This window comes from Bufo gargarizans, chromosome 5 (genome assembly GCF_014858855.1).
Source record: "Bufo gargarizans isolate SCDJY-AF-19 chromosome 5, ASM1485885v1, whole genome shotgun sequence".
Taxonomy (NCBI): Eukaryota; Metazoa; Chordata; class Amphibia; order Anura; family Bufonidae; genus Bufo; species Bufo gargarizans.
The window spans coordinates 141,929,641-141,946,089 of record NC_058084.1 but is presented as its reverse complement, the minus strand read 5'-3'; the positions used below and the strand labels follow the sequence as shown (position 1 = coordinate 141,946,089).

Here is a 16,449-nt window from a genome sequence, read left to right as displayed (position 1 = left end):
TGATCAAATAGTGATGGACAAAGTCTTGAAAAACCCATTAATTTTTTATTTTTTTTGTATGGTAACCTGTTTATATGGTCTATTCTTGCAAACCAGATTACATACACTTTCCTAACATATCTGTTTTTTTATAGGCCTTGGTTTAGAACTTGACCACTGGCTACAATAAATAGTCAATGACTTTGGAATACCTTTCAGCTCAACTATGAAAGGATTATCAAGCAGCCGTAGCCATCATCATGGGGTTGTATGTGACTCAGTATGTGAGAACCTCCCTCACCATACAGATAGAAAGCCATATTTGCTGAACCCAGTAGATCCTCATCCTGCGGATCACCCTTACTATGCTCAAAGGAACTCCTACCCAGTAGAATGCATAATGCCCTATGGGGATCAGCTTGCCAGTAGTACATTTCCAAGGAGACATTACAGTTCCCACCATGAGCTTAAAGATGAGTGCGCTCTTGTACCCCATGGGACTGTTGGAAAAGGTAACAGGCTTCCAACCAACCTCTTGGATCAATTTGAAAGACAGATTCCTATCAATCGAGATGGATATCACACCTTGCAATACAAAAGGAGTGCAGTGGAACACCGCAGTGACAGTCCTGGTAGGATACGACATTTGGTTCATTCTGTTCAGAAACTATTCACAAAATCCCATTCTCTTGAAGGACCAACGAAAGGAAATTCTAATGGAAATAAAGCAAGTCCAGAAGAAATGCAAACTGTGAGGTATGGAAAGAGAAGTAAAAGCAAAGAGAGGAGAGCTGAACTGAAACCGAGAACAAATATTGCAGGGTGGTGGGGTTCACAGGATAACTTGGACAATGATGTTTGCATGTATCATGGTCCCACTGCTGTCATGACTATGGGGAGATGTCCTGACCGCTCCGCTTCTCAGTACTTTATGGAAGCATATAATTCAATTAATGAGCATGCATTAAAATCATCAAGAAGCAATAATGATGTGAAATGCAACACATGTACGAACTTACCTGTGAGTTTACCTGTAAGTTTGGACAGCCAGATGTTAAAGAAAAGTTCTTGGGCATCCACACTCACAGTAAGCAGGGCACGGGAAGTTTACCAGAAACCTGCAATAAATATGGACCAAGCATTGGTGAAGTCTGACTCCTGTCAACAAGAAAGGCCATGCCAGTACCTGCAGGTAGGCTTACAATATCTTGTTTTACAGTTACTTGCCCTTGTTAGATCATGTAAAAATGAGTTACTGATGTATCAGTGCCAATGCCAACCTGTCTGCAGTATATGATTATAAATAATTTGATATTGAACTTTCTACATATCCTTTAATATTACTTTAATATTGTTTATAATTTCTCCATAGTAACAGACTACAAAAAAAACCTGTGTAGTCTACTGCTGTTATACTCTTCTCCATCTTCATTCTACTTCATGCTAACATGCAGACAGTAGAGATCTTAGAAGTAACACATGTCTTCAGCATCAAACTGCACGGATTTATTTTAAGAGAATCTATTCCTATTAAACGGTTTACATAGATACATAGCTATGGTTCACCTGATTCAAACTCCAGTCCCCAGATAAAACACCTATTCTTACTATGCAAATTAGGCCATTGGTGCAATAAGGGGATCACCATTGCTCTTAATGCACACAAGCTCCACTCATTTCTTTGACTAGCCGCTCCCTCTACTTGATTGACAGGACCAGGCAGTGGCAAAGCAGTGCGGGAGGGGCTAATAACAGAAATGAGTGGAGCTTGGGTGCAACAAGAGCAATGGTGACGCACTCATTGCACCAAGGCCTAATTTACATATAAAGAAAACTTGAGAATGAAGCCTCAGATCAACAAAAGAAAAACTGTGTTTTAATTAGGTGAACAAGATTTAGGTGTACCTTTAAGGGATTTTCTAATTTGGTTTGACTTCTTGGTGCCACTTTAGTTGCTTAACAGTCCAGAACTTAAAGGGGTTGTCTGACATAAATCAAACCTGAAAGGCACTTTTTAAAACTCCCTCTGTTCCTATGCCACTGCTTGCAGCTGTCCCCACTGGACCAGAAGTGACAGAGACCTGTTCTTGGTTAGCCACTCACTGGCCTTAGCAGTCACTTGTGCCAGTAGATGGCTGCAGTGGTCTTGGTGTCAGAACAGAGGGAGTTTTAAAAGGTGATTGAGGTTGCAAGCAATTTATAATACTGCTTTCCTCTAATGTTGTAAAGGAGCTGTTGGACCACCACAGGCACCTATTCCCAGGTTAAGAATAAAATTGTGTTGATCCAGCTCAGAGGCCCAGGTAGTCCTCCTCATATATGGAGGTATCCTATTCCTAGGGTGGCCAGAGGTCCGGTTTTAGACCAGTCAGTCCGGCTTTCAGACTCCCTGTCCTCCGTCCGGCACAGGGCCTGGAAGGACACAGGGATGTCCTTTTGAACAGCTCACTCTCAGACAGCAGCACTAGTCAGGAACGGGGTTTTACAGTCCATCTTTTGAGGGTGGCCTGAGTGGCCACCCTACCCATTCCAGCAATAGCAACTCATGAACGGCACACATTTATCCAGGAGAAGGAGTGTGTAGATAAAATCCAAGTTTAAAAATCCATTAAAAATCCTACATCCCCATAATATAATGGAGGCCATTTTGGCACCATAATAAGCATAATATAATGTGGGCTTGGCATGCATGTGGAACCTGCATTCCCTGAATGTAATGGAGGCCAGTATGGCACCAGTTAATGTGGTATTTAGTGTTAGGTTCCCATCTTACTGAGATCGCCTTGACGATTGGCAGACGGGCCCAAATAATTTTGTACAAAATGATTTGCCAAGCATCTCAAATTTATTAGCGTAGCATTTCCACCAGAATCTTTTCTATTATTTTGGCATTATTGTACTTTATTTGGTTTGCAGAGTGCTGTTGCATTCTATAGTTTTTTTGCCTTTGTGCTTCCAGCGATGGCATTCACCTGCGCATTGGATGTGCTGACTCACCCCCAATTTTTCTTTGCAGTGCTATAAATTCGTATTTTAGAATATTTGTCATTTTTTCTATCTGACATGAACAGTGTTCACTTCAGATAGAAAAAAATTACGAATATTTTAAATCCTGAATATATAGCACTATATTAGCCCACAAGCAAGAAGCAGGAAGGAATCATGTGTTCAGATGGAAAAAATTACGAATATTCTAAAAACGAATATATAGCACTATATTCTATAGTACTATATATTCGTTTTTGACCCACACCTGTATTGATTGCGTAATATTCGCGGTGTATGCGATCATTACCTTGCCGATTTTTGAGTAAAAAAAAAAAAAAGTTGAATATAACAATCTACAAAATATTTGCGAAATATCACAAATTCGAATATGACCTCTACCGTTCATCACTACTATGAAACTGGCTGACCTGTTACATGTGAGCTTGGCAGCTGACGACATCTGTGTTGGTCTCATGTTCATATGTGCCCACATTGCAGAGAAAAATAAAGTTTTAACATATGCAAATGAGCCTCTAGGAGCAATGGGGGCATTGCCGTTACACCTAGGGGCTCCACTTTCTCTCCAACTGCCGCACCGTCTCCACTTTGATTGACAGGTCAGGTGTGATTACATTTTCACTGTTCCTGTCAATCAAAGTGGACAGGGTGCTGCAGTTGCAGAGAAAGTGGAGCCCCTAGGTGTAACAGCAACGCCCCCACTGCTCCTAGAGGCTCATTTGCATATGTTAAAACTTCATTTTTCTCAGCAGTGCGGGCACATATGAACATGGGAGCAACACTGATGTCTTCAGCTGCAAAGTGCACATGTAACAGGTCAGACAGTGTCATAGGTACAAATCTGCTGACAGATGCCCTTTAAATCAATGTATAACAAGCAAAACTGTATGTATGAGCCTTATAAACAAAAATATGTTCAACCAGATCAAAAGTGTCTGGGAGCTTTCAAGCACCACGGTACTTTCACCTCTGAAAATGCACATAGTGATGTCACTGCACAGTTATGTAGCAGGAGCAAAGTGACAATAATTACAACAAGCAAGAACACAAATTTAAGGCTGTCGCACACAGTAATGTCTAATTATACACGTAACAAACACTGTAAAGGTATAATAAAGAGATATTGCACATAGTGATATTACAGTATGAAAATTATGCAGTGATATCACAGTTTAGGGTTACTGAACATAATGATTTCAAATCGCAGCGCTCCAGAGACATAGGAGCTGCCTACCAAGTGCAGAGCTTGTCCTGGACAATAATCACAGAGAGTAGGAGAGGATCACAGCATTCCAGTGTGCTTTATGCAGATGATGAACACATGCAAAATTTCAAAGCCACCCAAGGTGTTTAGAAGACATGTTCACAGAGTGATGTCACAACACAGAGAAAATAAATACAGCATTATAATACAAGGCTAATGCACACAGTGATGTCATTGAGAATAATGCACACAATGAGTTCTCAGGGACAAGGGACCTATTACTATCACAGCTAAAGTAAGGACTGTAGTAATGTCATATCACAGGCACAATAAACACAGCTTCATAATACAGCATAATGTCTCACTATGGGCACAATACACACAGTGAAGTCACAGGATATGGATGATAAACATAGTGATGTCACAGCTAAAGTCTAACTGATGTCATAGCATCATAACAAAAAAAAAAGGTAGCATAATTAGCGATGAGCAAAGTTTCGTCTGCTTCCCAACTTGGAAAATAAATTTGATTCTTTACAAACTACTTTGTAACAAATCACATTCCATTGTATGGAGCGGGAGCAAAGAAGGGAACAGCGATCACGCCACCCCCATCATTCAAACCCTCATATATCACGGCATCTGAGAGTCACATTCAGCCTATCAGGGGTTAAGACAAAAAAAATACATACTCACCTCATCCATTTGATCACGGAGAGGCTGTCATCTTCTTCAATCAAGATGGCCATGATGGTCTCTCCAGGATCAAATGTATGAGGTGAGTATGTTTTTTTTTTATTTTTACTGACATTTCAGAAACGAATTACTCGTTACCACGAAGCACCCAGAAATTTGGATTTGTGGCAAATACAATTTTTCCTGAAATTCGGATCTAATTCCACTTCATTAACTTTGATTTGCTCAACACTAACCATAATGCAAAAATAATGATGATGAAATCACAGCACAAAGCTAATAAACACTGTTCCCTTTTGTGGCAGAGTAACTAATCACTGTTCTAATCACTGAAGTTGAGCCCGTGGTTTGTGGTAAAGTTGGTATCTCCTCTTCTACAGTTCACTAATTGGCTGCCCTGTGATTTATATCTAATTTCGTCTTCACATTAAAGTGATAAGTATTAAATCACTTTACTGGACTGAAGCTGAGCAGATTTGGGACCTTCCTAAGTACATCGTAAATCTGCAAGCCAACAGATGTCACAAATATTGGTTATTAAAACCCATTTACACTGCTGAGCATTTTCATTATTTTTCTCATTGCTCTTAATGGTTTTAGAGGAGAACTCTTTATGGTTTATTTATACGCAAAGTCAATGACCTTGCTTTCTAGAGCTTTCTGGTTCTTGGCAATATATTTGGAAATTTAGTCAATCTGGACTAGCACAAATGCTTTACCGCTGGAGAGATGTCTGGTATATGGCTTCTGGATAACTTGACTTTGGGCAGAGAAACATGATGTCTCATAAACATATGGTTTAGATGCCACATAAACATATGGCTAGGTTTAGATAATATTTAGTTGCTTATTCAAAAATTATGTATGAACATCACAATGGACATTCTTAAAGGGGTTGAATATATAATGCCCCCCAAAATGCCCAGGCCCCTCATACTGATCATACTTACCCTGCTCCCCGTCACCCGCATCGCTTCTGATGCCCGCATGGCCGACGCTGCATCTCCTCGTTGCGTGGATCAAAACATCCAGCAATGGGGGGGGGGGACCGCCAATAGCAGGCAGCAACGTGGAAGAGCTTCCCTAGCATCACCCACGATGCTAGGGAGGCAAATTTATAACTCCAAATTTGAACAATATGGCATTTTTAGGTCCAGAATTCTACTTTGATTTGTAAAATAAAGATATAGTGGCCAGACCTCAGATTTTCTGATACAGAGCTCTGCATCTCTCCTATAGTTACAAAGCTAAAATAAAAAATAAAAAAATCAGGATGCCTGCAATCACCACTTGTGGGCATTTGCCACATTCAGATTTATATAGCTCTAACTGAATAAGTAAGAAAAAAAAAGTATGCAGTAAAGTTCAGTACCATAGATTTACATAAACAAAAGCACCAAGAGATATATTATAAAATTAATAAAGAGATAGAGGTTATCCATTAATTTGATATTGATGATCTACCGTATATACTCGAGTATAAGACAAGTTTTTGGGTACATATTTTTGTGCTCAAAAAGCCCCCTCGTCTTATACTCGAGTCTAGGTCTGTATTATGGCAACTTACATTGCCATAATACAGACCATGACATGTTGGGGGCCGGATAAGCTGTTACTTACCTTTACAGCTGCTCCGGTCAGCTCCCAGCACGTCCGCACGGCACCTCTGTTAAGCTCCCAGTGTAAATCTCGCGAGACACGCGGGCCGCGAGATTTACACCGGCAGTAAGTACCGGCCCCTGCACAGCCCCCCCTCCCCCTGGACAGCCCCCCTCCCTGGCCAAGTATGAAGTAGGGAGGGGGGGGAAACAAAAATAAATAAATAAACAACCTGATAAATATAAAAAATAAAAAATGCCCAGTTGATGGGAGTCTCTCCCACTCATCCTCTGCAGCCTCTGTGGGTGGTCCAATGACTGTTGATATCACCGCTCTTCTTTTCTCCTGCACGCCAGCCATAACGCAGCGCATGCAGTAACACTGCGTGTATAGTATGAGCCCCAACACCGACTGCTCTATGCAAACATAGTTGGCATTCTTTTTCAAAGTCTTTTTTTTAATCCTGTTAGGAATGAAACCCAGTACTTCTAATCCCGGACCAAAACAAAAACGCAGGTCATACGAAGCTGGTTTCAAGCTCAAGGTTGTGTCAAGAGCAGAAGAAAGCAAAAACAGTATTACCAGTAGCTGCTGCATTTCCCACCCTAGTCTTATACTCGAGTCAATAATTTTTCCCATTTTTTGGGGGTAAAATTAGGGGCCTCGGCTTATATTCGGGTCGGCTTATACTCGAGTATATACGGGTATCCTCATGATAGGTCATCATCAATATCAGATCGCCGGGGGTCCAAGTCCTGGTACCACTATCGATCAGCCCACTGTGCTCATCAGAGATCCAGGACTGCAGTCTCTTCCCAGCTTACCAAGCACAGTGCCGTACATTGTATAGTGGTTGTCATTGGTATGGCTGCTCAGCTCCGTTTAATTGAGTGTTACCAATGTACAGTGATGTCACTGGTCTAGGAAGAGGCATAAATGCTCATGGAGCGCTGCGGCCTCCTCAAACAGCTGATCATCCCAGGAGACGCCCCACCGATCTTATATTGATGACATGACTTATTCCAAGCATTCCAAGTAATTAATATGAAATTCCCAGATAACCCCTTTAATAACAAAATTATATTGAAAGTTGGATTTAATTTAGGCTCTGTTTAGGTTCTGTTCAGACTAGCATTTTTAGGTTTCTGCCAGTGGTTCTGGTATTTTTGCTAGCAGTAGTAGCTCAGTCTATATTGTCAAAAATACCAGAAATATCATGCCTCCGTAATGAACAGAAGCCATGGTGTTAATAGGGACAGAGCCATAATCAGCATAAGATTTACTGAATCTGGCCTTACCCTGTGAGATTCTACATACAGATTCGGCACAGCCAAAACTGTGAGGATAGGTCATTTAAGTGGCTCCTTCAAACAACTAACACTGTTACTTCTTCTAACACCCCCTGTTGTGTAGAGATTTTGCCCTGTGCATGTTACTTTATGTCAGGGTTTCTCAACTCCAGTCCTCAAGACCCACCTACTGGTTAGGATTTGAGAATATCCCACAGAATGAATAGTTGTGATAAGTTCTGATGCATGGACTCTAATTATATCACCTGCTCAATACTAAGGAAATCCTGAAAACATGAGTGGTGGGTGGGTCCCGAGGACCGGAGTTGAGAAACCCTGCTGTACGTGATTGTCTTCCTGAAAAACTCTTTTTACTAACTTGCAGTTTTCTTGGAGACCGCAGCAGGGTTTCCTCTGGGATTTTACCTGTACTTTGCTGCATTCAGTTTACCCTTTATCTTAAAAGTCCTCCAAAGCAACAATGATAGTGGGCTATTCAGATCATAAATATGCATCTTTCTTCAATACTTCATGATTCTAGCCACAGTCTCCTCAATTAAAAAAAATACAATTGAGACACATTATTACGACCACTTCCTGTTTTCAATGTTGGCAGCGCATTGCTTATGAAGGAAGTCACGTGTGGTGAGCTGGCTTGGTGGGTATATAAGGTGTGTGATAGACTGTCTGCACACATATCCCTCATTGCTGTCATGGGTAAAAGGAGCAATTTATTTTGCAAAAAGGGATGATTATTGGCTCTTAGGCCAAGAGTGTCCTCTGCTGATTGGCCAAGGGTTGCCTTCTCCAATGAGTCAAATTTCTTCTTCATTGTACAGATGGATGATGTCTTGTCAGGTGACAAACATCAGTGAAAAAACACCCTGCAACCACTGCTGGAAGTGGTGGCAGCATTATGGTCTGGGGAATGTTTTTGTGCCATTCTCTAGGCCCACTCATCCAGTTTGGGTATAAATCCATCCTAAATCCATCAAGTACACCCATATATGCTGATTGTCTTCCCTGGGGTGGAGCAAGACAATGCGACATGTCACACAGCTAGAAATGTCCGACAATGGTTGGAAAAGCATGACCAAAACCTTCCAAGTACTACCCTGACCCCCAAACTCCGCAGACTTGAACTCAAATGAGCATCTGTGGGACCACAGCAATCGTCATGCTTGCTCTACGGATCCTCCCCCTCGCACCCTCCAGCAATTGTGGGATGCACTGCAGTCAGCATGGCTCCAGATACCTGTGACAACTTACTAGGCCCTTATTGAGTCACTTCCGGCACATCTAGTGGCTATCCGTGCTAAACATGGCCATTACTCTCGACCATTTACCTCACCAATGTTCCATATACCTAATTTTGAAACATCTTTTGATAACAGTTTGTAGCAATCAATTCATAAGCAACTATGTTACTCTGTAAAAAGTAACGTCAGTTTCCCGGAATAGAAAAGTTGCACATTTTGTCGCAAGTGCTGATTTGAGACAAAACTTGCAACCTTTTTAGTTTTCTCTTTTCCAAAAAATGGCTTTGAGGAGTTAGGATCCAGGTTGGACCTCCGCTGCCTCATTCATTTAACAATATATGTGACAGAAAACTGCCGCACATTACACCATAAATCTAGTACAGCTAATCTCTGGAGATTCTAGTTCAGGTTTATGGGTAGCCCAACATGCACCACAATTATGAGGTGTGCACCTTTTGTATATGCAAATAAGCAGGTTTGAGCACCATGGAGCTGGCCAGAGCCCCTAGAGCACTGCTTGTGTAACACACCAGAACAAAGGGAGTGTCCGGAGCCCGGGGGTGTTACAAAGGCAGTGCTCTAAGCACTTAAACGAAAAAACAAATAGAAGGTATTATTGTAATCAACATGATCAATCCTACCAGGCAGTATGACTGGCTTAACAGAGTTGATAATGGTGACAGATGCTCTTTAAAGGATAGTTTATAGAGGATTTTTCACCTTTCCAGGAGGTATTATACAATTGCAATACTAGTTTGATAAAATACAAATAAAAGGAGAGAAATAATCATATGATTTTCACTAGGTTTTGCAATCATCAGAAATTGGAAAAAATGGGCAAGTCACGATAGAGTGGCCTCACATTTTAATTCAGATAAAGCTAGAAAATTGCACATTTTGGTAAAAATATATTCTTGTTATATATTTAATTTGCTGACATTCAGGCAGTGTCAAAGGAACACAATTTATTGAGGTGTGTACCTTTAAATACATTTGACACAATTCATTGCAACTCACTTCTTTTTGTAGACTGACATATGAAGCACCAGTCTTAAAGGGAATGTATAATCAGAAAATGACTTGCTGTTTAATTCACTTTTTTATGTTTAACATATTTTTTTATTATTTTTGATGATGTTATTTTAAATTTTCCATTTCATTGTTTATATTTTAACTAAAACCAAAAATCCTGCAGTTTTTTCACTGGGTACTATGTCTAATAATTAGCGCTACTTGTTGGTTAGTACAGATCACTTTACTACAGTTATATATTATTCTAATTCTGCCTTTAATAATATCACCACTGTGTATAGATAAGGCTACTTTCACACTAGCGTTCGGGGCTCCGCTTGTGAGTTCCGTTCAAAGGCTCTCACAAGCGGCCCCGAACGCTTCCGTCCAACCCTAATGCATTCTGAGTGGATGCGGATCCGCTCAGAATGCATCAGTCTGGCAGCGTTTGGCCTCCGCTCCGCTCAGCAGGCGGACACCTGAACGCTGCTTGCAGCGTTCGGGTGTCCGCCTGGCCGTGCGGAGGCAAACGGATCCGTCCAGACTTACAATGTAAGTCAATGGGGACGGATCCGTTTGAATATGACACAATATGGCTCAATTTTCAAACAGATCCGTCCCCCATTGACTTTCAATGTAAAGTCTGGATGGATCCGTCTGAGGCTACTTTGACACTTAGAATTTTTTTTACAATATAATGCAGACGGATCCGTTCTGAACGGATCCACCGTCTGCATTATATGAGCGGATCCGTCTAAGACGGATCCGCTCTGAACGCAAGTGTGAAAGTAGCCTAAGCCAGGATCAACCATTCACAATAGGTGATTGTCATAACTTATCTTTTCTTTCCTTGTACAATCACCTCTGCACAGGTCACAGAATGAGCCTAGAAAACTCTCCCATAGAAGTCAATGAGGTCCCCTCCTGACCATTGTGTGTATGGACCATGAGTCTGGCATAAAGCCATTTTTTTTAATGCTGTGTTAGGCTAGTTTCACACTAGCGGCATCCTTCTTCGGCAGGCTGTTACGGCAGGGGAACAGCCTGCCGGATCCATGCTGCCGCTAGTGCACCGTGCTGCCAGGAGTCCGCTCCAGCCCCATTGACCATAATGCCGGAACAGCCAGCCAGAGAAGGCTAACGCTAGTGTAAAAGTAGCCTAAATGTGGTTAACAGCTCAGGCAAGATGGCCGCCCCCATAATAATTTTCAGAAAATAAAATAAAATATCTAAAATCAGAAAATAACAACAAATTAGAAAAAAAAGGATGTGTTACTATCTGGTTTTAACTGGCAATTAAAACATTTGCTGACAAATTTCCTTTAATGAATCTGCTCTAATGTGTGTTTAGCATTGCATATTCACCCAGTCTTATGTGATATGCTGGATGTTTTAGCTATGAATTCCTGCATTATGGAACAAATTGAATCAGAACCTTGGAGAAGAGTGTCTGCCAGGTAGAAACTGTGGCGAGGCTTATCTACATGAGACACTGACCACATGTACAGTGCTGTCCATAATTATTCATACCCCTGGCAAATTTTGACTTAAAGTAACTTTTATTCAACCAGTAAGTAATTTTTTGATGGGAAATTACATGGGTGTCTCCCAAAAGATAATAAAACAATGTACAAGAGGCATTATTGTGGGAAAAAAAATTCTCAGCTTTTATTTACATTTGAGCAAAAAATACAAGATGTTCCGCACTGTGGAAAATCTCAGAGGACGTGGTCGAAAGCCAAAAGTGACACCTGTGCTGGCCAGGAGGATAGTTAGAGAGGTGAAAAAGAATCCAAGGATCACCACCAAGGCCATCCTAGTGAATCTGGGCTCTGCTGGTGGCAATGTCTCAAGGCAGACAATCCAACGGACACTGCACAATGCAGACCAAGGAGGACGCCACTTCTCCAGATAAGGCACACAAAAGCTCGCTTGGCCTTTGCAAAAGCTCATCTGGACAAAGAAGAAGACTTCGGGTCTTCTGTGTTATGGCGAGATGAAACAAAAATTTAATTGTTTGGTCACAATGATGTTTCCTTCATTTGGCGTAAAAAAGGAGAAGCCTTCAACCCAAAGAACACCATCCCCAATGTCAAACATGGTGGTGGGAACCTAATGCTTTGGGGGTGTTTTTCAGCCAATGGACCAGGGAACCTAATCAAAGTAAACGGCACCATGAAAAAAGAGCAATACAAGAGGATTCTCATCATTACCATGACCCAAAAGTGGTGAAGAAATGGTTAGCAGACAACAACATTAACATTTTGGAGTGGCCCAGCCAGAGTTGAGACTTGAATCCAATTGAGAATCTGTGGAGGGAGCTAAAGATCGGGGTGATGGCAAGAAGTCCCTCCAACCTGAAAGATTTGGAGCTCATTGCTAAAGATGAATGGGCAAAAATACCTCTGGAGACATGCAAAAAGCTGGTCTGCAATTACAGGAAGCGTTTGATTGCTGTAATAGCCAATAAAGGCTTTTCTATTGATTGTTGAGAAGGGTATGAATAATTTGGGACTGGACACTTTTTGCTCAAATGTAAATAAAAGCTGAGAAATGTTTTTTTCCCCACAATAATGCATCTTGTACATCGTCTTATTATCTTTTGGGAGACACCTATGTCATTTTCCATCAAAAAATTACTTGCTGGTTGAATAAAAGTAACTTTAAGTCAAAATTTGCCAGGCGTATGAATTATTATGGGCAACACTGTACATTGCCTTTAACAGGAATAGATCACCTTATTTTTTTACCACTTAAAAACTATGCTGCATTGTGTATTTGTTTTGGTTTATTTTACATTTTCTTTTCTTTGCATGATTATATGGACATTTTCTACTGAGATTAGTATATCTCAGTATATACTATTATATAGTAACATCCAGTGTATTTTTTTCTGTAGACGGTGTCCGCTGCGAAAGTGACATTACCTGTGGTACATCTCCTGTGTAACGTTTCCACATCCTAAATACCTGTGACATTCCCTGTAACTTTATATTAGCCGCTGCTGACATCAGCGAGATTATCTGCAGTATTTCTCCTGTGTAACGTGTGCGCATCCCAAATACCTTTTTTTATTTTTTTGCGCATACACTTACAAATCCTACGCTACTGTACATGTGACATACTTTCAAGCTTATATAACATTTAATATGAAGAAGGCGAGCAGTAAGGGACAGGGAAGTGGCCGTGATGTTGCACGCAGAGGCTGTGGCCCTGGGCGCATTGAAACTGTGCCTGCTGCCAGAGCACAAGAAAAACCATCATCCACAATACCTACCTTCAAGTCCCAGTTTGCAGGGTGGCGCAGGACAACACTCTCGAAGTCAGACCAGTGCGACCAGGTGGTCGGTTGGATTGCAGCAGATAATGCTTCCAGTCAGTTAAGCACCCTCCTGTCTTCCACCAAGTCCAGTCTCAGTAGCCAAGAGTCTGGTCAACACAAATCTCACCCTGATACTCCTTCTTTCCACCATGGAGAGTCTTTGCAAACAAGTGATCCCACACTTGGATACTCCGAGGAGCTCTTTTCAGCGCCATTCCTTCATTTGGGCCTCTCGACAAGCCCGCTTAAAGAGGGACATGCGATCTTGTGCCCTGATTCCCAAACCCTTGAGCATCCACAGTCACAAGAAGATGACGGTCAGGAACGGAAATTAGTGTTTCACGAGGTGGATGATGATGACGAGACACAGTTGCCAATAAGTCAACGGCAATTAGTGTCTCAAGAGGTTGATGATGAGGATGAGACACAGTTGTCAATAACTGAGGTTGCTGTTAGGTCAACAAGTCAAGAGGATGAGCAGAGTGAGGAAGTGGAAGAGGAGGTGGTGGACGATGAAGTCACTGACTTAACCTGGGAAGGTGGCAAGCCGAGCGAGGACAGCAGTACAGAGGGGGAGGGATCCGCAGCACCGCAACAGTCTGGAAGAGGCAGTGGGGTGGCAAAAGGGAGAAGGCGGGCCACACCAAACAGGCCCGCAACTGTTCCCCGGAGCACACTGTTGCGGAAATCTCCCTTGCCAAGGGGTAGGTGTTCCGCAGTCTGGGGCTTTTTTTAGGGAAGTGCGGACAACAAAAGAATTGTAATTTGCAACCTGTGCCATACAAAAATGATCAGGGGGGTGAACACTAGCAACCTCACCACTACCAGCATGATCCGCCACATGGCATCGAAGCACCATAATAAGTGGGCCGAACGCCTGGGTCCACAATCTGCATCTGTGGGTCACACCACTGCCTCCTCTTCCCCTGTGTTACATGCTAGCCAATCCCCTGTCGAAGGCGCAGGCCCGGATGCCTCCCACCCTGCACCTAGACCTTCGCAAGCACCATCAATGACCACATCCACTTCCGTGTCCCAGCGCAGCGTACAAATGTCCCTACCCCAGGCATTTGAACGCAAGCGCAAATGCCCAGCCACCCACCCGCAGGCCATAGCACTAAATGTGCAACTTTCCAAACTACTGGCCCTGGAAATGTTGCCATTTAGGCTTGTGGACACTGAGTCCTTCCGCAGCCTGATGTCGGCGGCCATCCCTCGTTACGCAGTCCCCAGTCGCCACTATTTTTCACAGTGTACCGTGCCCGCCTTACACCATCATGTGTCCCGTACCATCAACCGTGCCCTGACCAACGCAGTTACTTGGCAGGTCCACTTAACCACTGACACATAGACAAGTGCTTGTGGCCAGGGATGCTACATTTCTCTGACTGCACACTGGGTGAATGTTGTGGAGGCCGGGAGCAAGTTGTACCCTGGGATGGCACAGGTGCTACCGATGCCAAGGATTGCTGACCCTAATTCCATCAGGGGTTCCGCCACCACCTAATTTAGTGGCTCCAACCCCCACTTCTCTTCCTCCGCCTCCTCCTCCACTTCTACTTCAGAAATATCCTCTTGCAGCACCAGTCAGCCATCAGTCTGAAAGAAGTGCAGCACTGCAGTGGAGAAGTGTCAACAGGCTGTGCTTAAGCTGATCTGCTTAGGTGACAAACAGCACACTGCCTCAGAGCTGTGGCAGGGGATAAGAGACCAGACAGCTGTGGCTCTCACCACTCAACCTAGAGCCAGGCATGGTTGTGTCTGATAATGGCCATAACTTGGTGGCAGCTTTGGAGCTCGGGAAGCTCACACACATCCCATGCCTAGCCCATGTCTTCAACTTAGTGGTTCAGCGGTTTCTCAAAACCTACCCCAATTTGCCTGAGCTACTGGTGAAGGTGAGCCGCGTGTGTGCCCATTTCCGCAAGTCATCAACCGCTTCCGCTGGTCTGTCAACACTGCAGCAGTGCTTACAATTTCCAGCTCACCGACTGTTGTGCGACGTGAGCACGCGCTGGAACTCGACGTTCCCAATGTTGGCCAGTCTTTGTGAGCAGCAGAGGGCAGTAGTAGAATACCAGCTGCAACATGGTCGTCGCCTTTCCAGTCAGATTCCGCTCTACACAAGCGAGGAGTGGGCATGGATGTCTGACCTCTGTTCGGTTTTAAGAAACTTTGAGGAATCAACACAGATGGTGAGCGGCGATAACGCTGTTATCAGCGTCACCATCCCACTTCTGTGTCTACTCAAACGAAGAGGTGGAAATGGGGGAAGACATTACACAGGCTGATAGCCAGACCACCCTCAGTTCGTCTTCTCAGCGCAAATTGAATGATGACGAGGAGGAGAATAAGGAGCAGGAGACGGTTGCCTCCACTACAGAGGGTAGTACCCATGAAAGTTAAATTCCATCTGTTCAGCGTGGATGAGCAGAAGAGAAGGAAGAGGATGAGGAGATTGAGAATCATCCTCCTGATGACGACAGCAAAGTTTGTCTGTTGGGACTCTTGCACACATGGCTGACTGTTAGGCTACCTTTCCAAATACCCACGCGTCTCACGCATTTTGGACAACACTGATTATTGGTTATTCACCCTTCTCGACCCCCACTACAAAAATAACTTCTTATCTCTCATTCTTGTGGTGGAGAGGATGAGCAAAATGGTACAATACAAGAAGGAACTTGTGGAAAAATTGCTCCAAAAATTTCCAGCTGAAAATTCTGGCAGCAGAGTACATAGTTTCTTGGGCAACCAAAGAGGGGAGACGAGGGGCAAGGCAACACTCTCCAAGGCCTGGGACAGTTTCATGACACCCGGCCAGCACCCTCACGCTGATGCGCGGCCTAGTGTCCTCCGCCTCCTCCTCGTCCATCATATCAACATGCTTATCAGTCTGCCCTCGCTCCTAATGATTTAGAGGGTCAGCTCACCAGCAGGCCCTCACCTGCAATCTTTTAGAGGGTCAGCTCACCTGCAGGCCCTCGCATATAATGTTTTAGAGGGTCAGCTCACCTGCAGGCCCTCACATATAATGTTTTAGAGGTTCAGCTCACCAGCAGGCCCTCACCTACAATCTTTTAG

General features: G+C 43.2%; 1 protein-coding gene across 1 annotated transcript in view; it reads left to right on the top strand.

Annotated features, from left to right (window-relative positions):
* The first annotated feature begins 205 nt into the window (after nucleotides 1-205).
* The window catches only part of DLGAP1 (DLG associated protein 1), a 278,071-nt gene continuing 261,827 nt past the window's right edge, over nucleotides 206-16,449 (top strand). The window contains exon 1 of the mRNA XM_044294017.1: nucleotides 206-1,171. Within this exon, the coding sequence (XP_044149952.1) occupies nucleotides 206-1,171 (966 nt within the window). The remainder of the gene's footprint in view (nucleotides 1,172-16,449) is intronic.